Source organism: Eptatretus burgeri, chromosome 8 (genome assembly GCF_056783735.1).
Source record: "Eptatretus burgeri isolate ZD-2024b chromosome 8, Ebu_testis_v1, whole genome shotgun sequence".
In the NCBI taxonomy this organism is placed as follows: Eukaryota; Metazoa; Chordata; class Myxini; order Myxiniformes; family Myxinidae; genus Eptatretus; species Eptatretus burgeri.
In genome coordinates this window covers 23,018,383-23,042,912 of record NC_140968.1, presented here as the reverse complement: position 1 = coordinate 23,042,912, position 24,530 = coordinate 23,018,383, and the positions used below count along the sequence as shown (strand labels likewise).

At 47.2% G+C, this 24,530-nt stretch overlaps 1 protein-coding gene across 11 annotated transcripts in view; it reads left to right on the top strand.

The window, feature by feature from the left end:
* LSS (lanosterol synthase) overlaps positions 1–24,530 on the top strand; it is a 113,693-nt gene that overhangs the window by 53,147 nt on the left and 36,016 nt on the right. For all 11 annotated transcript variants that reach the window (XM_085891134.1, XM_085891130.1, XM_085891127.1 and 8 more), the window contains 2 exons: positions 1,312–1,433; positions 20,539–20,635. In XM_085891134.1, the coding sequence (XP_085747260.1) occupies positions 1,312–1,433; positions 20,539–20,635 (219 nt within the window). The remainder of the gene's footprint in view (positions 1–1,311; positions 1,434–20,538; positions 20,636–24,530) is intronic.

The window sequence follows — 24,530 nt, the reverse complement described above, 5'->3', positions numbered from 1 at the left end:
ACACACACACACACACACACACACACACACACACACTCCAGTTTTCACTAATAAACAAACTAGGGCTGGCAGGATAGCCGAGAGGTGTATAGCCTGGGTTTGAATCTCGGCCCAGCTAGAAGCTAAGCCTGGTGTTTGCTTAACAGCTAATGTGGCTGGCTTAAGATCCTAGGGTCTTGAATTCAAGCCCCTTTTCACTATTGAATTAACACCAGGTGGGTTGACTCAGCCCGTCATCCTTCCAAGGTCAGCAATATGAGTACTAGTTTACTGGCAACAGGGGGCATTGCATCAGCAGCACAGCTTTGCTCCCAGAAAATGATGCAGCTAAGCAACCACATGTTGCACACGAATAAATAAAAAGCTATCAGCTGTCATCCCGGCGTTTGATCGGCAGGGTGATTCATCAGCGTACGTGTTGGCCCTCGGACGGACGTTAAACTGGGTGTCCCGTCTGCTGTTATTCGTTGTTGGACGTTAAAGATCCCATGGTGTCCTTCGTGAAGAGTAGGTGAGCCATCACAGGCATCCTAAACAAAATCCAAATTACTGCTCTAACCTACAGTGAGCACGAGCACTTTGTGAGATCAGCGTTTGGATAAATGGTTTCTCACATTTTTACCAACACTCACTTCAAATGTTATTTATTTCCTCCATAATTCGTTGTTTAATGTTCACTTTTCCTTCTATCAGAGAATTTGTGTTATAACCAAAACATATTTATTATGTTATTTGTGTTTTCTTCTTTTCTTTAAGTGTTTTTCATGGCTTTTACCCCCGTCACCGAAGTTGGACGGAGGTCATGTTTTCATCGCTGTCTGTCTGTTTGTCTGTCTGTGAGCACGATATTTTCAAAAAGTTGGGGACGGATTCAGACAAAATTCGGTGGTCAGGTTGAATGTGTGAAAAGAACGGATTGATTCAATTTTAGTGAAGATCCGGATCCGATCTGAGAATTTTTAAAGGGACTCTTCACCATTGCGAGATCGGGCTAAACCGATATAAAGCACGATATCTCAAAAAGTTGTGGACGGATTCGGACAAAACTTGGTGGACAGGGTTGGGTGTGTGGCAAGGACGAATTGATTAGATTTTGGTGAACATCCGACTTCGGATCTGGATACGAGAATTATTTAATTTTTAAAGTGAGCCTTCACCATTGAGAGATGGTGCCCAAAACGACATATAGCATGATATTTCGAAAATGTTTTGGGCCTGATATGTTCTCGTGGATCAGGCATTACATGGCGGAGGTATGCGCTCGACCCAGTGCCCTTCGAGTTTTACCTATTTTTGTCCCTGATTCTGCAGGCACATCGAAGACAAGTCCACAGTGTTTGGGACAACACTCAACTATGTGGCTCTACGTCTACTTGGTGTTGGACCTGATGACCCCTCTCTAGTGCAGGCCAGGAGCAATTTGCACTCAAAAGGTGGGACTGTCATCATTTCATAGCACTGTAGTTTTTATGTATTTTCTCTTAAATGTGGCTTATAGAAGAGTGTATATATATATATATATATATATATATATATATATATATATATATATATATATATATATATATATATATATATATATATATATATATATATATATATATATATATATATATATATAGTTGCGAATTCACGCCCACCGGCGTGCGAACGGCCACGTGACTCGAATCGCGGCACGTCGCCCACCGGACGGACAATTCTGTCGTGACCCTCCGGGAACTATCGCCCGCAGCCAGTCACGGGTGGGCCTTTCGACCTCACTACAATCGTGCCAATCGGCCACCCCCGTAGGATAGGGTTGTTCGCCAAACTCGACCTACTTAAGTACCCACGCGGATGGTAGACCGGGCGATCGTACCTCGCCGCAGGCCGACTCCGGACACGAACCGCTTAAGCGGTCCGTTCCGTGCTATCTGGATAACCGAGCGGTGTTATCGTCGGCCTCGACGGTTCTGATTAATTATCGGGCGTTTTAAGCCCACTACGAATGAACCCTTTACATGAAGCAAGATGGAGATTCAATTAAAGAAAAGACGAAGTGAAACGGGAAAACAGTTCAACATAATGCACATTTATTCCGCGGCACACGGAGAGCACACATATACAGCCAAACAGAATGCACATATATCAAATGCAACAAAAGAAACAATGACGCAGAGATACTACCGAATAAGACCGACACACGGCAACACTGAAACAGTTTTACTTCACAGACTGGTGCCGACACACATTTACTCAAAAGCAAAGGAAAGAAGCCACCCTCATAGGCAAGGGGGCAGACGGGCCCGTAGGCCATTGTGTGCGCGGGACCTGAAGGAGCGGTCAGGCCCGCGAGACCGGGGGGGGTCCTGCCCGCATCCTCGTGATGAGCCGCAAATGTGGCTGCGCGGAGGTGCCCCGACTTCGTGCTACTTTGCGGGTTTCGTTGGCACCGCTTGGAGTGGGGTGGGAACGGGGCCCCCTTTCTGCACTATCTCAGCGCGGGGGAAAGGGGGGGGGGCGGAATTGTTGATGCCCTGGGGGAAGGAGAATGGTTGGCTGGCTTGGGTCCCGCGACGAGCGATCCCACCGCGACCTCGTCGCCGACCGCCATCTTCCCTGCCTCAACCCCAGCTCCTTGGACTCTTCCCCCAATTCTCCTCAGCCGACTGCAGAAAACCACCTTGACGCCTTCGCCTCCTGACTCCACTCCGCTCTCCAACCCGACTTGACTGCCTCGCAACAACTCCAACCAAAAACGAACTCTCTGCGCAACAACTCCTCTCATTTGCCTCACGCTCGCCGTTTTATAGGCCGGCAGGAGAAAACAATATGCAAATTTCCGGATCAGGATGACCTCGGGGGCGGGGCCACGCTCGCCCATTGGACGGAGGAAAAGGGGCGTGAATCTCCCCTCATCCTAGAATTTGCATATCTCGATTCCACACAGACGCACCTGGAGGCGGGGCCAAGCCGCCCCGCGCTTGCTGATTGGACGAATCAGAAGTGGGCGTGTAGCATTCCTGATCCGAATTCTCTTCGGAAAGGCTGCTATTTGCACTCGCGGCTCAGCGCATATCTTGTACGAGCCCAGGACAGCCCGACGCTCGGTGCTCACAGGTGGTGCGGGAATGGCCGTAGAAGGAGGGAGGTGAAGGTGGTGGAGAGTTTCCGGCGGTGGCCGATGGCCATGGTGCCGTTTGGAATGGCGGTGATGCGATGTTTGCAGGAGCGAGTTGTGAAGGTAAAGGTCGTGGCTGTTGGCGTTGTTGTTGGCTGACGGTTGGAGCGTGGTTGGTTCAAAATAAAGATAGAACAGAAAAACGGCTATCTCAAAGCGTCGCAGCCCGAATGAATCACATTAATTCCCTCGAAACAACGGGTTTGGGGCTAACCACACATGTACTTAAGAGATATCTCACCTACAGGACCTGAATGGTGGTTTGCGAATTTACACAGCCGTAACAAAAAATATATATATATATATATATATATATATATATATATATATATATATATATATATATATATATATATTTTGTTGCGGTTCTTGGAACCGCATGCATCCAACAGACAGTGGTCCCAAGACAGTTATTCCATTATTATACGTGCAGATAGTCCCTTTCCTTTTGTCCAGCGGGACAACAAGGGAATGCATTGCGATGATCTCGTAGCTTGGTTTGCTACATCATTTTTTCTTCATTTCGTCCCTACTCTTCTTTTCGTCTGATTATTCCTGAGGTAAAGGCCCTGTCACACCTTGACGATTTAGCCAGCGTATGCCGATTTATGAAAAATTTGTCTAAAACGCTGGCACACGTCGAATACGTTATGGGTACGTTTTGTATACGTTAAGAGCACACTGAAAAACACTGCCATACGCCATAGTACGCTGGCTTTAAACGTTGTACTTTTGGGTTTTCCTCAAATTTTTTCATGCTTGAAATTTTACGACGTATGCCGGCGTATGACTCACACGTTCCGCTACGCTGGCCATAAGTTGTAGGCACGTTATGCGATCGTTGACACACGTCGGAAACACGTTACTTGTAAGTTACTCATAAGTCGAAACATGTTGAGGTAATGTTTAGCGTACCCGAAACTTATTTCTAACCTATGAGTAACGTTTTGTAAGCACGCTACACGAACGTTGTTCACACTTTGCAACACGTTACTTGAAAGTACTACTACTACGACTACTACTACCAACATCAACATCACGAAATTCTCTCGAACTACTACTACTACTACTACTACTAACATCGACATCACTAAATTCTCTCGAACTACTACTACTACTACTACTAACATCGACATCACTAAATTCTCTCGAACTACTACTACTACCAACATCAACATCACTAAATTCTCTCGAACTACGACTACTAACATCACTAAATTCTCTCGAACTATTACTACTGCTACTACCAACATCGACATCACTAAATTATCTCGAACTACTACTGCTACGACTACAACTAATACTACTACTAATAACATTGACATCACAAAATTCTCTCGAACTACTACTACTAACAACATCGACATCACTAAATTCTCTCGAGCTACTGCTACTGCTACTGACATTGACATCTACTCAACATGGAGTCTGGAACACTGACGGGTTCCTCTTGTGAAGCCCATTTGTATATACTAATTCCCCTAGACGCTGCCAATACGCCATTATACGGTAGCTGTAAGTTAGAAACACGTTCAGTAAGTTCTGTAGTCCTCCGGAAGACGTCAATCAAATTCGGTTACATATGCCAATGCGTGTTTGAGATACGTTACACATAGGTTCAAAGCACGCTACTAATAGGTTCAAGGCACGTTACTCGTAGGTTAAAAATTAAGTTTCGGGTATGCTAAACATTACCTCGACGTATTTCGACTTATGAGTAACTTACAAGTAACGTGTGTCAGCGATCGCGGAGCTTGCCGAGAACTTATGCCAGCGTATGTGGAACTTGTGAGCCATACGTCGAGTACGTCGTAAAATTTTCAGCATGCTTGAAATTTCACAACGTACTCGACGTACCACGTAATATGCCAGCGTACTTCATTGTTTTTCAGCATGCTCCTAACGTGTACACAACTTACCCATACTGTATTCGACGTGTCCCAGCGTTTTAGACACATTTTTCATAGGTCGGCATACGCTGGCTAAATCGTCAAGGTGTGACTGCGATGTTGACACTTCCAATTCTCAGGCGGTTATGATTTGAATCGGCGTGCAGCAAGTTTTTAACAGAGAACGCCACGAGTTCGTCGGCGATACGTGCAGCGCGCTATGACTCAGTTAAACTATAGTTGGGCAAAGGTTGTGAACGCCGACAACAGGCTAAGCATTCGTTGGTATAAGTTATCTTTAACACAACGAAACGTTCTGTGCCTGTTACTAATACGTTATGCATATGACCAACACGTTATGAATACGACCAAAACTTAAAAAAAACCTCAAAACTTCAGCATACGCCAACGTTTTACGTGCATTTTTATACGTTGCAATTCCTGGCTAAAACGTCAAGGTGTGACAGGGCCCTAAATCTGAGCCCCGTGCGCCTTCGCTGTGAGGTGGGCCCTCATGCAGCATTGGACCGAGCGTTGGACCGGCGCCGCTGTGAGGAAACGATACGGCGCAGAGCCCTCGTTCCCAAGCGAGCCTTAAACCCAATATGTGCAGCTAGTCATACAGCGCGCTTCGCAGTGCGGGATTATCGACTCGAGCTTCCGATGATCTGGGGAAGATTGCCGGTTGCATTAAAAAGGCATAGGAATGAATACCTCTTAAGAGGCTGCACGAATGGTGTTTTTCACAACACAGGAAACACAGCCAGCATGACGGCCACGCTGCACGAAATGCATACGGAGGCCGATAAAGGCGACTCCACGCCACATTGGACGGGATGCGCGTGTGCGAGGTAAAAGCGGTGCGTTCCTTTTCAACCAAATATTTGACCCATATTGGTGTTCGCCCCACGCACACGCTAGCAGAGTCGTGCGGACGTGGGCGCTGGCCACGTTCGTAATGGCCGAACCCCACGCACTGTATAGAATGTGCTCGAAGGCAGACACGTACACCGCTCGCGAAACATGCATGGATTTATCCATAATGATGTACCTTCGTCCCTCGCTGGCAGCAGTGGATTCCCCATGGATGGTGAACGTCTTCTTGTCTCTACGGACAGCAAAGTTGCGATCGAGCCGAGGAATATACAGTGCGGGCCGCGTTGGCGTGCGCAGAGCGGGCGTGTTGTTCGGCGCTGATCGGACGCCCGAGTGGGCATGCGGGACCCTCGGCCGGTCGCCAGGGCATGGCCCGGGGGTTTTTGCAGGACGATTCGCATGCCAATTTCAGTGTGGGCGATTCGTGTCATGTTGTGGGGTCGGAGCGAAATATGTTCGCTGTCTGGGATGACCTTGCTGGAAACGAAGTGAGGCGGTTTCCGGCCAAAGTTAGCGGGCCACGTGAGGGGTCAGGGCCAATCTTAGCGCCCGATTCAGGTGATGACGTTTTGTTTTGGGGTGGCCCCTCCCCCCACGCTGCAAGTCCTATAAAGGTCGGAGCGGTCCCTCCACATTTCTCTTTTTCTCTTTCGCGCGCTCGCTCTGGCCTGGCCGTCTTCTCTCGGCACGACCCGCCTCCTGCTGCCTGGACTCCGCCTCCTCGTCTCTGCCCACACGATATTAACCCTACCCGCCTACCTGGTCCCGCCTATCACTCCATCCACGCACTCTGGACTCAGTCCCTTCTCCACTCAAGCCCCTCCTTCATGAACATGGTCTCCACATGCTCTGCTGAAGCCAGAGAAGACGTGCCAGCTGTTGGGTGCTGCACTACGGAGCATTCCCCCCCGAAAAGTATTGGTGGCATGAAAAGTATTTGTGCGATCAAGAACAAAGGTACCGAGATCGTCACCTCAACTCCTTTCCCTTCTTGTTTCAATACTCCCTCTTCATCGGGTTGTGTGTGTGTGTGTGTGTGTGTGTGTGTGTGTGTGTGTGTGTGTGTGTGTGTGTGTGTCCTGGTGCCTGTCTGCTTAAGTAAGACTGCAGAAGATCATTATTGTTATTGTTGTTATTTTCGCGTTAAGTCTGCTCTGTGTCGGCTTTTGTAAGTTGCTTGTTTATTTGCTGCACCACACCTCTCTCTCCCCTATCTCTGCACAACACACCCTAAAAAATCCTGATTGTGCCACATACCATTCCTCGCTCATTGTTAATAAATTATTATTCGGAATGTTCCCTGCTCGTTTTTGTCTTTTCTTCCATTGATCCAGCATGGTCCGAATCCTAGTTTAGCTTGGGACTATTTTTTTTTCCCAACGATCCATTCCTTATAGCCGGAACATCCTTGACAGTGTCGCTCGGCTGCATCCGATCCGGTTCGGACAAGGCGTACCGAGGGCGTGTTCTCCGGTAATGAAATCACGTGATTAATTAGGCAACCCGATTAACCCATAGACCGGAGGACCCGAGGTCATGCCGTTGAGTTATTGGCGTCCACGGTCGGTTAAGCGACCTGCCGCGTCACGGAATTATCCGTGTGCGACGGCCTACAATTCCGGGAAGTCTGGTCGGAGCTGAGATAGCTTCCCCCACCTGGAGGCCTTCTCACCCGACCCCCGGCCCACAACAATATATATATATATATATATTTTGATATATTTATATATATATATATATATATATATATATTTTGATATATTTATATATATATATGTATATATATATATATATTTTGATATATATTTTGATATATATTTTGATATATATATTTACTGGGCGTAGTGGCGTGCGCCTGTAATCCGGCTACTCGGAGGCTTGGGCTGGAGGATCGCTTGAGGACGGGAGCTCTGTGCTGGGCCACACGATGAGAGTGTGTTGGGCAGCCCGGAATCATGGCGAAACCCAATCCTTATCCCTGTGTCGTAAGAGGTGACCAGGGTTGCGTCAGGAAGGGCATCCGGCGTAAAACCTGTGCCAAATCAGTATGCGGATCATAACGGATGATCCGCTGTGGCGACCCCTAACGGGAGCAGCCGAAAGACGAACAACAACATATATATATATATTTATATATATATTTTTATATATATATATATATATATATACATTTTGATATATATATATATATATATATATGTATACATACATATAAAAGAGTTTTGGTTGATAGAAGGATAAGATAATGTTAATGCATGGGGTGGAGGAGAAACAACCCAAGACAATAAGCTGATGGATTAACAAGCAATATAAGAGCAGAGCAGAGAGAGAGGAAGAGGATAGTGACCTGCAACTAAGAGGATTTGATGTGGTTCGGGTTAACCAAGGTAGAGATTACAGGTGGAAGTGGACGATTATGTAAGATGGTGGTGCACTTCAATTTCTGTAAGAAAGACTTCTGGTATTTTCGGTTGAGGATTTGTCTGAATCTATCCATAATCTGAGTTTAAATAATACGATGGAAGAGCTTGAGGCCAAAGTAGATAGAAAGGAGTATGACATAGTTACAGTCAGTGAGACATTGTTTATGGAGGAGATTAACTGGAGGACAGGATTGGAAGGCTACAAGGTGTACAGGTGTGATGGGAAGGAGAGAATCGGAGGAGGAGGAGTAGCAATCTGGGTAAAGGACAGCATTGCATCAAGAGAAAGAGATAACAATAAAGAGGGAAATAATGTGGAGGATTCTGCATGGGTCGAGATTAGAGATTGTTAAAACAGAAAGATACTGGTGGGATGCTTTTATAGGGCTCATAGTGTGAAGGAAGAGGAGGAAGGAGGAGGACATGAGGAATTCAAAAGGGCATGTGGTGAGGGAAGAGTATTGAGTATGGGGGATTTTAACTTGCCAGGGAAGGATTGGGTCCAGGAACAGGGAAAGGGCAGAGCAGATGATGATATCCGAGATTTAGTCCAAGATTGATTTTTAACTCGGTTTGTAGATAAGCCCACTCGGGGGAATGCAGTGTTAGACATCCTTTTTAGTAACAATCCCAATATGGTGGAGAAGGTAGTGGTAGGGGAGCATTTAAGATCAAGTGACCATAACATCACATGTGCAAGGATTCTGTTAAGAGTTGAAGTTCAGGATGGTGGAGTAAGGATGATGATGATGTTCAGGATGATGATGATTCAGGATTGGTCCACTTCCGGTTCCGGTTTTGGAGCAGCGAGAGGTCTCCTTCGGGGCTCCCTGCTGACGTTCTCAAAGCTAAGTTTCCGGTTGTTATTTGTCCCGTTTTAACTGTTTAATTTTCTCACCTACATGTTACTGTGTGTTGCTAGTTCGGTTTTGTTTCAAAAATCGTGCTATTTTGTGAGTATTTTTGTCGACGTTCTTACCTGGTGCTTGAGGCCTAGGCCTACCGGTTCCACTCGGTGTTCGATCGTTTTTTTTTTTTGTTTGTTTTTTCTCCCCATTACCTTCAATTTTGATCCTCCCCACTTTCCAAACATCCCCCATTCTCCCAACTAATCTCTTTCTTATCTCAAAAAAAAAACCCTACAACAACAACAACAACACGCTCACCTTCTCCCGATTCTGCTTCTTCTTCTTCTTCCTCTTAACTTCCTCCTCGTCTTCTTCCTCGATTTTTTTACACTTCCATGACCTAATCTGTTGAACTCTCTCATACATTAATATTAACAACAACAACAACAACAACAAAAAAAAAATATATATATATATATATATATATGTATATATATATATATATATATATATATATATATATATATATATATATATATATATATATATATATATATATATATATATATATACATATATATACATATACATATACATATACATATACATATACATATACATATACATATACATATACCCAACAACAACAACAACACGCTCACCTTCTCCCGATTCTGCTTCTTCTTCTTCCTCTTAACTCCCTCCTCATCTTCTTCCTCGATTTTTTTTTTAACACTTCCATGACCTAATCTGTTGAACTCTCTCATACATTATTTTTAACAACAAAAACGATCTTATAATGCTTCATCTTCCTCTCTCACACATGTGGTACTCTTTACTGTTTCACAATGCACTACTCTTCTGCTATTTTAACAGACTGCTCTCATTTCGACCTCTCCTTCATTCCTTTCCTAAAAAAATCCACCTATTACAGTGCTTCTTCTCTCCATGCTCTGAATTCGCCTTCATTGCATCCATCAAGAATTGTGTTAAATCGCATCTCTGACCTAAAACTTTTAAAAACCACAGTTTGCCATGGATGCTCGCTTTCCATCAACCATTCTTTTTTTCCAACTTCAGTGCCAACTCATCCCCCTCACTCCTCACTCTCACTCTCAAAGCAACCATCGCACTCTTCTCCCTCCAAGCCTCCGTCTCAGCTATCTCAAAAATTCCCGTCTCACCTTTCTCCCACCTTTCATCCGTCTCATTCTTCCTTCTCAAAGTTGCCCCCCCTCTCATGCACCAACCTGCCTCCCTCCACTGCCCTCTCACCTCTATCTCTTCACTCCACCACCTCAAATCCTCAACTGCCTTCTTCCTTGTCTCTTGTCCCCCCTCTCCCCCAGCACCACAGAGCCTTTTCTCCTCCTCATTCGGCCCCCTCCCCTCGCTATTCTGCAATACCCCACACTCCTTCAGCAACGCTCCTTACCTGCCCCCCTCGTCCCTTGTCCTACCCCCCTCCCCTCCACCTCCTGCACCTAAAGCCTTCTCCCCTTCCTCTTCATTAAAAGTGTGGACCTCAAATATCCGGGGCCTTCGCTCAAACCTTTCAGATCTTTCCATACAGGTTGCCACTGACAAACCAGACATTATCTGCCTAACAGAAACTTTCCTCTCCCAAGACGTGTCTGACTCCCAAGTATCTCTCCTTGGTTACTCCCTCTTACGGTATGACAGACCTGAGCCTCGTCCTGGTGGAGGTGTTGCTCTCTTCATCAAAGACTCTATTCCTCACTCTCCATGCACTGCTCTCACTCCCCCACACCCCAGGAATACCTCTGGCTTCGGCTTCCCCTCCACTCCCACCTCATGTTTATATGTGTACTGTACCATCCACCGAACAGTGATGACTCCATCTACACCTCACTATCCGAAAACATGGACCATCTTCTATCTTCTCATCCAAACTCTCTCTTCCTCTTATGTGGTGACTTCAATTGTCATCACGCCAGTTGGCTCGGTGTGGGTACCTCTCTCACCTGCCATGGCACCTCAGCAAAAGCTTTCTGCGACTCATTGGGACTGACTCAATCGGTCAACTTCCCGACCCGGATCTCAACCAATGGTACTCCATCTCTTCTGGATCTGATTTTGACAAATTTCCCTGACGATATCTGCTGCTCTTCCTTCGCTCCAATTGGTTCTTCTGACCAAGTCCTTGTCAAAGTGGACATCTCTCTGGCTGTTATCAGAGAACCACCTCACCGCCGTCGAGTCTGGCATTTCACTCAAGCCGACTGGCAGGGTCTCCGAGCAGCCATCAAACTTACAGACTGGTCTCCTATCACTACTTTCTCAAACATCAACTCATCCTGGGAATTCTTTCAAAGAAACTTGCTCTCCCTCATGCACAGATTTATCCCCTCTCGTGTTCAGTTGTCTTACCCTTCCTCCCGCCCTTGGTTTACTGAAGCTTGTGGCGAGGCAGTTGTCCTGAAACAGCTTGCCTTTGCCTCATGGAAAGCAAACCCAACTGAGGGCAATCTCAGTTCTTTCCACAAAGCTCGGATCAAGTGTGTATCTACCCTCAGGAGAGCCAGAAAACAACATCTTTCTCATCTCAAGTCTGAACTCTCAAACCTCTCTCCCTCCTCAAAATCCTGATGGTGTTTAATCAAATCTGTTTCTGGTGTATGTTCCCCCTCCATCCCTCCTTACCTCAAATGGCCGCACTGCTGATTCCACACGTGATAAAGCTGAATGTCTAAACTCGGTGTTTGCAGCTAAATCTTGTGTCCTAAACCCATCACTATCTCTACCCACTTTACCCAGTCGCACCCAACTGTCCCTGGACTCTGTATCCTTTTCTCCTGACAAGGTGGAGAGCTTGCTTTCAAACCTCGAGTCAGATTCTGCAACCGGTCCAGACGGCATCAGTCCACGTGTCCTCAAAGCCTGCTCTTCTGCTCTTGCTGACCCTCTCTCTGTTCTATTCACCCTCTCATTTGCCCAAGGTCATCTGCCATCTGCTTGGAAATCTGCTAACATCACTGCCCTGCATAAAAAAGGTGCAAAAACAGATCCCTGTAACTACAGACCAATCAGCCTTCTCCCAATCATCAGCAAGGTGATGGAATCCATCATCGCTTCAGACATGAAATCCTTCCTCTTCTCCAATGGCTTGATTTCCAATCATCAATTTGGTTTCAGACCAGGTCACTCTACCCTGTATATGCTGCTTCTGCTCTCCCATCAATGGATGGAGGTCCTCAATGCCAGACAGGAAATCCGAGCCGTATCCCTGGACATATCACGTGCTTTTGACACAGTCTGGCACCCTGCCCTACTCACCAAACTCTCTTCCCATGGTATTCAAGACCATCTCCACTCATGGCTCGCAGACTTCCTCTCCTGTCGCAGTCAACGTGTGGCCCTAAATGGAGTTCTTTCATCCCCTCTTCCTGTGCAGGCTGGAGTTCCTCAAGGTAGCGTTCTGGGCCCTGTTCTTTTTCTGGTTTTCATCAATGATCTCTTGGACTCTCTGGAAAATCCTCTATTTCTCTTTGCCGACGACTCCACCCTCTGCCGTACCATCTGTCATCCCTCAGACGGGCAAGCAGCAGCTTCTTCGCTCACTGCAGATCTGGATAAAATCACAAACTGGTCCAACACGTGGAACATGTCTTTCAATCCAGACAAATCTCACACTCTCACTATGTCTCTTCGAAAGGACCATTTACAAAACCCCCCCATCCACTTTCTCAACAATCCTCTGGAAGAAGTCTTTTCTTTCAAGCTTCTAGGTCTCACTATCTGCCATGACCTTTCCTGGGAAAGTCACATTTCCAACCTCGCCTCAAAAACCAGTCGTCGACTGAGAATCCTCCGTCGTGCTAAGTCCCTTCCTCGGCCCTCTTGAGCTCTGACCACTTACAAAGCTTTTGTCTGTAGCCTGATGGAGTACTGCTCTCCCCTCTGGGCTGGTGCTCCTGCCTCCCACCTTTCTCGGCTTCACGCTGTCGAAACCAGGGCATTTAAGATCATCGGCATCTCCCGCAATGAAGCTGAGTCTTTGGGCCTCTCACTCAATCACCGCAGGTTGGTCGGTGGTCTTTCTGTCTTCTACCGACTCCTCTCCAGCCTTGCCCCCCCTGCTCTCTCTGCGATTTGTCCCCACCACATTTCCACAGGGCGCTCAAGGTCCGCCAACAACCCCCTTCTGGTAAAACTACCAAAATCACGAATCACTGCTCATCTTCACTCGTTCATTCCTCTTTTTTCCCGCCTTTGGAATAAACTTCCTCACTCTATTCTTTCCCATTCTTCCCTCCAGGCTTTCAAAACAGCTGTTCACCACCACCTCTTATCTTCCCCCATCTCTCATGTCTCATATCTCATGCCTCCTTGCTGTGAGTTGTGTGTTAGCTCTCATACGAGCCTCGACCAAGGTATACAAAAAAAAAAAAAAGGCTATTAGATTTCAGGAAGGGAAATCTTGAGGGTATGAGGAGAGACCTGGATGTAAGTACATTCCAATAAGGTGTAGAAAGAGGCCAGGGTGGTTGAGTAGTGAGATAAGGAATGCTATTAAGGAGAAGCAGAAGGCATTTATTAGGTACAAATTAACAGGGCTGGTGTGCTGGTTTCTGTTAAAGCGTAGCTCAAAGTGAACGATAGCTCTAATTTCTCCAGCGTGTCAACCATTATATAAAGAAATGTCACGTGCAAGCACAGAGACGGACGTGGTCTTGTAATTGCTTCCTTAAATACAACACTAAAATTAAATTGCAAAAACAAAGCAAACAAACCACTGGATATTTGTCAAGCAAGCAATCACAATCCAGAACAGAGAAAGGAACAATTCACATCGCAAAATAACGACAAACATTACATCATGGGAATGGTTATGAACATTAAAATGCAAAGATCGCCCACCGACCAGAATATGATCAAATAGAGACAATCATGTGTTATTGTTGCGAATCTGGAAGCCATGAACACACAACATACAGGTCCTTTAGATCAGTTATATCGGTAAGTACATGTTGCCAGTTAGGGTCCCGACCCTAGTCTAATGGGTAATTAAATGTTCCTGCGTTGTGGAGTTATTTTAATAGTCAGGTTTTCTTTTCGTTTCTTACATCACCAACAACAACTACAACAACGCCAGCATCGTTTCACCTTCATCTCGCTTCTTCCCACCGACGCCATCGCTCACGTGCATGTTATCACGAACGTGGGCGGAGTTCACGAAGGCCTGACGTCTCTCTCGCGAATCCTCGGCAGATCGGGGACGGGGTGGGGAATCAAGGCGCCCGACGCCCCCCGACCAATGATGGAGAGACAACGGAGTTCCCTGGCGAATGAGGTGCGCGGAGGGGTGAGACGCGTGCCCCCCGCCCCGACGGGGGGCGAGTAGAAATAAACGGGACAGGCTGTCTGGTCTGGTCTGGTCTTGGTCGTCGTCGTCATCTTCGTCCTCCTCCTCTGCCGCACGATCGAGCGCTTGAGAGACACCACCCCCCACAAGAACCACAAGGGTCGCTCGCCAGTGCCTGGATTCGGCTTGACTCCCGCTGGCGCCCGGACCGAGTCAGCTCGAAGACCACACGAGGTGGACAGGTCCAAGACAGACCCTGGTCTTCAGCCCGACTGTCCTCCGGGCTGGAGGTCCGAATAAAGACCACTTTGGTCCGATTCTTTGGGTGTGTGTGCGTGTGTGTGTGTCCGTGGGCCCGTCTGTTAAGTAGTGAACTGTATAAGTGCTCTTGTTGTACATACCTTGCGTACCTACATTTATTAATATTCGGTTTAACTCTGCCCTTATGTGCTCCCCTCATCCCCCCCATCGCAAATAAACATCCCCATTTGTGAAATGTTTCAGCTCGTTCGTGTCTATTCCTTCATTGACTTGGTGTGCTGCATGTTGGAAAATTAGCCAGGCCGTTTCCGTTGTAATGGGATATTTGGGACCGACGGATCTCGGCAATCAAACCGCTCGGATCGCACATGGAACGAGGACGCTAAGCGGCTCGTTCCGTACGAGCATCGTCGAGGGTGAATTTCCCCGGTAGTTTGGACCACGTGGGTATTTAGGTAAATTGAAATTGGCAATCAACCCTACCCCACGTGATCTGTCTATTGGCGAACTTCGGTCCAATAAGGGACCCGTACTTTTACAGAGTTTTCCGAAAAGGTACAATCTGAATTCCGGGCGATCGGTCGAGCTGACTCTGCAGCTCCATCTGGCGGCCGTGCTCGCGGTCGACGCCCGGCCCGGCAACATTATTACTCACTTGACCGATTCTGTGGAGGGTAAAAACAAGAAAGGATGAATGAATATCGAGCAGCAAAGATCGTCAATGTGTGATAGGACCAAGGTGGCTCATACCAACCCTCTCCTCATAAAATCTTGTGGCATGTCAGATCTCGCAGCACTGTGGCACAGACCGATCTCCAGATGAATCTCCACCCAACTGGTTGATCTCCGACCTCAGCTCTGCCCATCTTCACACTTTAATTAGGAAAGGCATCCAATGCAAGACAGCCAGTCTTCAAGGGAGGTTTTGAATCATGTTAAAATCATTCAAAGGACCATTATACTTCCCACCTTAAAATTGACGCAGTAAATTTTTTATCGATGAACATTAACTGCTAATTCGAGAGCATCAGTTTGAGGTTAGGTGCCTTTTCCAGAAGTGCAAGTTCTGAAATCGGTCTCTGGTAGATCTGACATGTACCATCAGCACAAACCATGATGTCTACCTTGTGAAATCTTCCATTGTCACTAGGGTAGATCTTCATAACTCGAACAAGCGGCCAGCTGTTCTGGGGAAATTCTTTATGCCGAAGGAGAATTACGTCTCCCTCTGAGATGTCAGGTGTTGTCTCATTCCACTTTTGGCAAAATTGTAGGCTCTGGAGGAACTCCTTTCACCATCGTAGCCAGAACTGATCAGCAAGGTACTGAGCACGTCGCCAGTGTCTTCGTCTATACAAGTCTTTCTTAATGAAGTTGCCAGGAGGTGCTTCAAGAGGCTGGGCTTTCAGCGTCAGGAGCATGGCAGGAGTGAGAGCCTAAGGAACGTTGGCATCTGAAGAGATCGTCGTGATGAGTCAAGAGTTTACAACACATGCTTCAGCCATAAAGGTGTTAAGTATGTCGTAAGTCAGCTGATGTTTCCCCAGTTGGGTGAACATTGAATCGAGAATATGCCAAATGGTTCGAATTTATTGCTCCCAGACTCCTCCAAAGTGGGATGCCTTGGGTGGGTTAAAAAAAAAACTCACGTACAACCCTTTGCTGACACCTATCTTGCTATATCTCCGTGGTTCAGCTCGTCTTGGGCTCCACCAAAATTTAATCCCCGGTCACACCTCAGTCGTCTGATTGGCCCACAAAGTGAAACAAATTTTTTTTTTTTTTTTTTTTTTTTTTTTTTTTGTATACCTTGGTCGAGGCTCGTATGAGAGCTAACACACAACTCACAGCAAGGAGGCATGAGACAAGAGGGGTGGGAGTGGAAGGGACAAAACATTGGGGAACAGACACAGGTGAACTGTGGAAGGGAGAGGGATGGGGATGGGACGGGGAACATGGCGAGGAGAAGATGGACATTACAGGGACTTTCAGGAAGGAAAGCAGGAAAATTGAAGGAAGTGGGCTTGGGTGGATTATCGGGGGTAGAAAAGATCGAGGATTTGGATGGGGGGAAGATAAGAGGTGGTGGTGAATAGCTGTTTTGAAAGCCTGGAGGGAAGAATGGGAAAGAATAGAGTGAGGAAGTTTATTCCAAAGGCGGGAAAAAAAGAGGAATGAAAGAGTGAAGATGAGCAGTGATTCGTGATTTTGGTAGTTTTACCAGAAGGGGGTTGTTGACCTTGAGCGCCCTGTGGAAATGTGGTTGGGACAAATCGCAGAGAGAGCAGGGGGGCAAGGCTGGAGAGGAGTCGGTAGAAGACAGAAAGACCACCGACCAACCTGCGGTGATTGAGTGAGAGGCCCAAAGACTCAGCTTCATTGCGGGAGATGCCAATGATCTTAAAGCCCTGGTTTCGACAGCGTGAAGTCGAGAAAGGTGGGAGGCAGGAGCACCAGCCCAGAGGGGAGAGCAGTACTCCATCAGGCTACGGACAAAAGCTTTGTAAGTAGTCAGGAGCTCAAGAGGGCCGAGGAAGGACTTTGCACGACGGAGGATTCTCAGTCGGCGACTGGCTTTTGAGGCAAGGTTGGAAATGTGACTTTCCCAGGAAAGGTCATGGCAGATAGTGAGACTCCAGAAGCTTGAAAGAAAAGACTTCTTCCAGAGGATTGTTGAGAAAGTGGATGGGGGTTTTGTAAACGGTCCTTTCGAAGAGACATAGTGAGAGTGTGAGATTTGTGGATTGAAAGACATGTTCCACGTGTTGGACCAGTTTGTGATTTTATCCAGATCTGCAGTGAGCGAAGAAGCTGCTGCTTGCCGGTCTGAGGGATGACAGATGGTACGGCAGAGGGTGGAGTCGTCGGCAAAGAGAAATAGAGGATTTTCCAGAGAGTCCGAGAGATCATTGATGAAAACCAGAAAAAGAACAGGGCCCAGAACGCTACCTTGAGGAACTCCAGCCTGCACAGGAAGAGGGGATGAAAGAACTCCGTTTAGGGCCACACGTTGACTGCGACAGGAGAGGAAGTCTGCGAGCCATGAGTGGAGATGGCCTTGAATACCATGGGAAGAGAGTTTGGTGAGTAGGGCAGGGTGCCAGACTGTGTCAAAAGCACGTGATATGTCCAGGGATACGGCTCGGATTTCCTGTCTGGCATTGAGGACCTCCATCCATTGATGGGAGAGCAGTAGCAGCATATCCAGGGTAGAGTGACCTGGTCTGAAACCAAATTGATGATTGGAAATCAAGCCATTGGAGAAGAGGAAGGATTTCTTGTCTGAAGCAATGATGGATTCCATAACCTTGCTGATGATTGGGAGAAGGCTGATTGGTCTGTAGTTACAGGGATCTGTTTTTGCACCTTTTTTATGCAGGGCAGTGATGTTAGCAGATTTCCAAGCAGATGGCAGATGACCTTGGGAAAATGAGAGGGTGAATAGAACAGAGAGAGGGTGAGCAAGAGCAGAAGAGCAGGCTTTGAGGACACGTGGCTGATGCCGTCTGGACCGTTGCAGAATCTGACCTCGAGGTTTGAAAGCAAGCTCTCCACCTTGTCAGGAGAAAAGGATACAGAGTCCAGGGACAGTTGGGTGCGACTGGGTAAAGTGGGTAGAGATAGTGATGGGTTTGGGACACAAGATTTAGCTGCAAACACCGAGTTTAGACATTCAGCTTTATCACGTGTGGAATCAGCAGTGCGGCCATTTGAGGTAAGGGAGGGGATGGAGGGGGAACATACACCAGAAACAGATTTGATTAAACGCCACCAGGATTTTGAGGAGGGAGAGAGGTTTGAGAGTTCAGACTTGAGATGAGAAAGATGTTGTTTTCTGGCTCTCCTGAGGGTAGCTACACACTTGTTCCGAGCTTTGTGGAAAGAACTGAGATTGCCCTCAGTTGGGTTTGCTTTCCATGAGGCAAAGGCAAGTTGTTTCAGGACAACTGCCTCGCCACAAGCTTCAGTAAACCAAGGGCGGGAGGAAGGGTAAGACAACTGAACAACGTAGTGCTGAGAAATCTCCGTAGATCTCTGAGAAATCTCCGTAGTGCTGAGATGAAAGCTGAGATGTTCATGGCATCGATAATCTCAATATGCACAGCTCTGGTGCACAGCCTAGAGAAGATCATGACCTATTTTTTTGCACTCTATTGTACCACCCTGTGTCTTTATGGTTATGACAGTCCATGGGCTGAATACATCCATTCCAACATTGGTAAAGGGTGATGTTGCTTCGACTCTGTCCTCTGGTAGGTCAGCCATGAGTTTAGTGAGAAGCTTGCTTCTTGGTTTTCGCAAACGATGCATTGGTTGATGACTCCACAAACGAAGGATCATGGATTTGAAGGATCCAATGGCCTTCAGCCCGTACAAACGCCATGGCAGTGTGTCGTCCCGGGTGTTGTGCTTTCCAACACAAGTGTTCATTGATCAGCTTGGAGACATGACTGTCTTTCAGAAGGAGTACCAGGTGACGACCTCCAAGATCAAGGTTTATTATTTTCTGAAATGCTTGAGGATGGAGATAAACTTGTTAGGGTCCTTTCAAAGTGACCTCAGGCTATCCCTGGTTGAGTTTGCCTTCCATGTTGAGAAAGTAAGTTTGTTGATAGCACCTGCACTCATCATAAGATTCCATGTACCATGGCCGAGAAGGTCGATTGATAGATGTGAACCAAATGTGAGGCATCTGTGAGAGAGAAGAGAAATATTTTGTGAAAGTGCTTCCAGAGTCAATGTCAGATGCAAAAGAGACTGTAGACCAGTCTTTTGGACAAATGGCAGATTGCATCCCTACCAGTTGGCCCAAGCATACAGCCAAACTTGGCAGTACTTACGCAGCTCTTTAAGTACAGTTAGAGGGTCGTTGGACTTAAGTCACTCACCTCAATTTTGTCTGTCCTGGGTTCAAATTCTGTCCAGCCATCTTGGTGTTTCTCAGGTAGGGCGATTTGGCATTGTGTGTGTTGTCCCTCAGATGGATGTTAAACTGTGCATCCCATCTGTGGGATCTTTAATCTCCACCAATTGATGCAGCAGTGTCCTTCATGAAGAGTAGGCGAGCTATCGCCAGCACTTCGAATTTTTTTTTAACAAATCTCTGCACTCAGTCGAGTATCCTGCATTGGAGTGGCGACCTGTCCAGGATTGCAACTACAGCGAAGAAACTGCTTTGGTAGAACTGATGCTCTGTCTTGAGCATGGCTCATGATGATGAAAGGAAAGAAATGGGGTAACATGGACCGTGAGGAAATGTTGACCTCAAATATCTTATAGTCACAGAATCTGGTTTAGAGTATATATTTAGTCATTTTTTATGTTAAATAATTTTTGGTCAATCAATGGTGGGTATATCCATGTCGATTGATGAGACATTAGCAGGCTTGTATTATCTATTCCCAGGCAAGGTGAAGTGCAGGAAGTTTTTGAAGCTTCCATATTATTCCATGTATTCTCTCCTAAAATGTATCAGGCATTCAAAGCGAGACGTGCGAGATAAATCTGATTTGGAGAAATGTGAGTAATGATCATTGTAATTTATTTTTTTATAGTTTAAGTACTTCCCTGCAACTGCATATGCCCAGTGGACGGACTATTAACATTAGTTGATATCATCGTTATTATTTTGATTGGTACATTCCACGATGCGTTAAACTTTCACGAGACCCCCAAGAATGGTTTCCTGGATGTGACAGCAGGAGAGTCTGCAGTGCAACAACTGTATCTGTGATGTGTTGCATTGGTGTTGCAGGTGGAGCTTTGGGAATTCCTTCTTGGGGCAAGTTCTGGTTAGCAGTGCTCAATGTGTACAGCTGGGATGGCATGCACACTTTGCTGCCTGAAATGTGGTAAGTATGCATCTTCCAGCAGTACTGCCAACCCATCTCCATTTATTGGTTACGAGTGTGAAGGGGAGGAGTTGGGTGGGGGAGTGAGGGCGGGGGGGGGGGAGAGTTACGCGTCACCACACGTCGCAAAATCCCATTGACTTAATTAGAAGCACCTGCTCCCTACAGGAGCTGTCAAGGGAGTCATGTTATTATATTTATGCCTATTTTATTCCAAGGGGTCCCAGGATTACACACCCCAAAAATGGTTGCGATCATTTCAGTCGTTTTTGCGGTACCTGGGAACAGACAGACGGACAGACGGTGAATTATAGTAAGATGCATTAAAGGGGAATGCGTTCCTGACATAAGAAACAATGAGGGGAAATTTTTCAAAGAGCAGATTAATTAAAATATCATTACGATCTACAATAATTGTGTGTGTGTGTGTGTGTGTGTGTGTGTGTGTGTGTGTGTGTGTGTGTGTGTGTGTGTGTGTGTGTGTGTGTGTCGTCTTTCGCTTGTGTCTCCAAAACCACCTATCGCTTCCCTAACGGCAATACTGATAGATGGTGGAGAGAGAGAGAGAGAGAGAGAGAGAGAGGGGGGGGAAGCGAGGAAGGAGGTAAGGTGAGCGACACCTCACCACACATCTCTATACACTCCGGGGGAGGGGAGGGGAGAGAGAGAAGGGGGAGAGTGAGGAATGGGGGGCGGGGGGGGGGGAGAGCGACGCCTCACCACGTGTTGCTATACACTCCGGGAGGGGTGGATGTGAGAGAATGAGAGAGAGGAGGGGTGAGAGAGTAAGGAGAGCGAGGGTGCGAGGAAGGAGGAGCTGGGAGAGCAAGGAAGGGGGAGGAGGCAGTGCCTCAAAAATTGAGTGGAAATTTTTCAGAAGAAATGAATTAAAATATTATTGCAATATTTTTTCCAATTCTCTATTTAACGCGTACTTCACTTCTCCTGTTGCTTCACTCTAATCCTCCCATTATGTTAATAGTAGTTTTTAATTCAATCTTGAATTTAATTTATTTTGCTTTCCTAACTCTGGAGATTTCCCCACGGAGAACCCAGCCAGGCTGTGGGAGTCTTCGTGGTGATCCTGCGGATTAATTATTTTTTTTTGCACTCAATGAAGTTACACTTTGGGCACATGCCTTAATCTTTTCTTCACTCAATAAAATTCCACTGACAGTAGAAAATGTTAAGCTTAATGCTTTGGCAATTTCACATTTTCTTGTGTAAGCATGGGGAAGGAGGAAGCCCAGCCTTGCTTGTGTTGCGGGCCGTGGTTCAAGTGAGAAGACCACTGGGGTGGGGGGAGGGGGGAGGCAATCTCAGCTCCCATCAGACTTCTTGGAATTGTAAGCCGTTGCACACGGATAATTCCGTGACGTGGCGGGTCGCTTAACCGACCATGGACGCCAATATCTAAACCACGTGACCTAGTGTTCTCCTGTATATGGGTTAACCGGGTTACCTAATTAATCACGTAATTTAATTAACGGGGAACATGCCCTCTGTATGCCTTGTTCGAACCGGATCACTTCACCAGATCGGATGCAACCGAGCGACACTGCTAAGGATGTACCAGCTAAGAGGAAGAGGTAGTTGGGAATAAAGTCCCGGCTAAGCTAAGATTCGGACTATGCTGGATCAATGGAGGAAAAGACAAAAACGAGCAGGGAGCATTTCTAGTAAAAATTTATTAACAATGGTGCGAGGAAAGGTGTGTGGTACAATCAATAGATTTATTGTGGTGTGTTGTGCAGAGATATGGAAGAAAGGTGTGGTGCAGCAGTAACAAGCAACTTAGAAAGCGGACGCAAAGCAGACCTAACCCGAAAATAACAATAACAATCTTCTGCAGGCTTACTTATGTAGACGGGCGCCAGTACACACACACACACACACACACACACACACACACACACACACACACACACACACACACACACACACACACACACACACACACACACACACACACACATACACACATACACACATACACACATACACACATACACACATACACACATACACACATACACACATACACACATACACACACACACACACACACACACAAAACCCGATGAAGAGGAATTGACGCAAGACAGGAGAGGAGTTGAGGCTACGGTCTCTCAGTACCTCTGTATAATTGATACGCAGTCCCCGAATGCGCCACCAATATGTTTGGGGGGAATGCTCAGTGGCGCGGTACCCCCCTGACAGCTGGCGCATTATCTCCTACTTCGGGCAGCTCGCGTCGAGACCGTGGGCGTGAAGGAGGGGCTTGAGTTGGGTGGGTGGAGTCCGGAGTGAGTGTATGGAGTGGTAGGCGGGACCAGGTGGGTGGGTGGAGTCAGCGTCATGTGGGTGGAGAAGAGGAAGAGTCCAGCGATGACGATGACAGAAGGCAGAGTCGATGTCCAGCTTGAGCGGGAGGTGAGGCAGGGCAGAGAGAGAGAGAGAGAGAGAGAGAGAGAGAGAGAGAGAGAGAGAGAGAGAGAGAGAGAGAGAGAGAGAGAGAGAGAGAGAGAGAGAGAGAGAGAGAGAGAGAGAGAGAGAGAGAGAGAGAGAGGGATCTGCTCGGACCTTTATAGGCCCTGCGGCGCGGGGTGGGGGGGCCACCCCGAAACTCAGTGTCGTCATCCGAATTGGGCGCTCTGATTGGCCGTGACACCCTGTGCAGCCCGGCCACGATGGCCGGAAACCGCAGCATTCCACTTCCGGCCAGGTTACCCCGAGCCTTAAAAATGTCTTCCTCCGACCTCATGACATGATACGAATCGCCCACACTGAACTCCGTACCATGAATCGCCTTGCACGAATCCCTGGGCCATGCCCTGACGACCGGCCGAGAGTGCCGTCGCTCCCGCACTCCCGCTCAGGCACCCCAACCAGCGCTGGCCAACGCGCCCACTCCATGTGCGCCAACATGCCTCCCCCCGATCACCGCTTCACTGGCCGTAGAGGCGAGAAGGTAAGATGTTATGGCAAACCCATGCACAAACAGTAAGATGTGTCCATTCGTCTGCCTTCAAGCACGTTCCGTTCAGTGTGCGTATATCCACCATTACGCACCTGGCCAGCGCTAATGTTCGCCTGATTCTGCTATCGTGCGTGCGGAGCGAAACCCGATCGATATAATTAGTCCAGGAATGGGTTGAAAGGAACGCGCCACTTGTGCCTTGCACACTCGCATCCTGCGCAACATGACGTGGGGTTGCCTTTCCATTATCGGCCTCGGTACGCATTCCATGCAGCATGGGCGTCGTGCTGGGTGTGTTTCCTGTGTTGTGAAAAACACCATCCGTTGGGTGGAAATTAGCGCTGCGTGTGCGTCTGGCAGGCTATGTTCTAGTGAGGGGTGGGGGCGCGATGCCTGCCTGCCCCCCGCTGAGGACCCATCTCACAGTGAAGGGCGCACGTGGCTTAGATTTACCTCAGGAATAATCAGAAAAGAAGAGTGGGAATGATGTTAGAAATGAAATGAAGAAGAAATGATGTAAGCAAACCTAGCTATGAGATCCTCGCAACGCACGCCCCTGTTGTCCCGCTAGACAAAAGGGAAGGGACTATCTACACATATTGATGGAATAACTGTCTTGGGACCACTATCTGTTGGATGCATGCAGTTCTGAGAACCGCAACACTTGCTTAAAGTAAATATCTAAATATGCTTAGTTATAGCAATCATTAATTTCTTAACATTTTCAAATTTCACTCCAGATTTCGACACTTGTTTAGTCCACCTGCTCCGATCCTCAAATCCGAATACAGATTTTGATTATGTACTCTAATTAGTCTGTGAGAGAACTTACATCATGGTTCCAAGGCAAGGCATTTTTGAGGAGGCCGGAACAAAATGGCAGTTTAAGACCCCTGTGAGAGGAAAGCGGGCTGA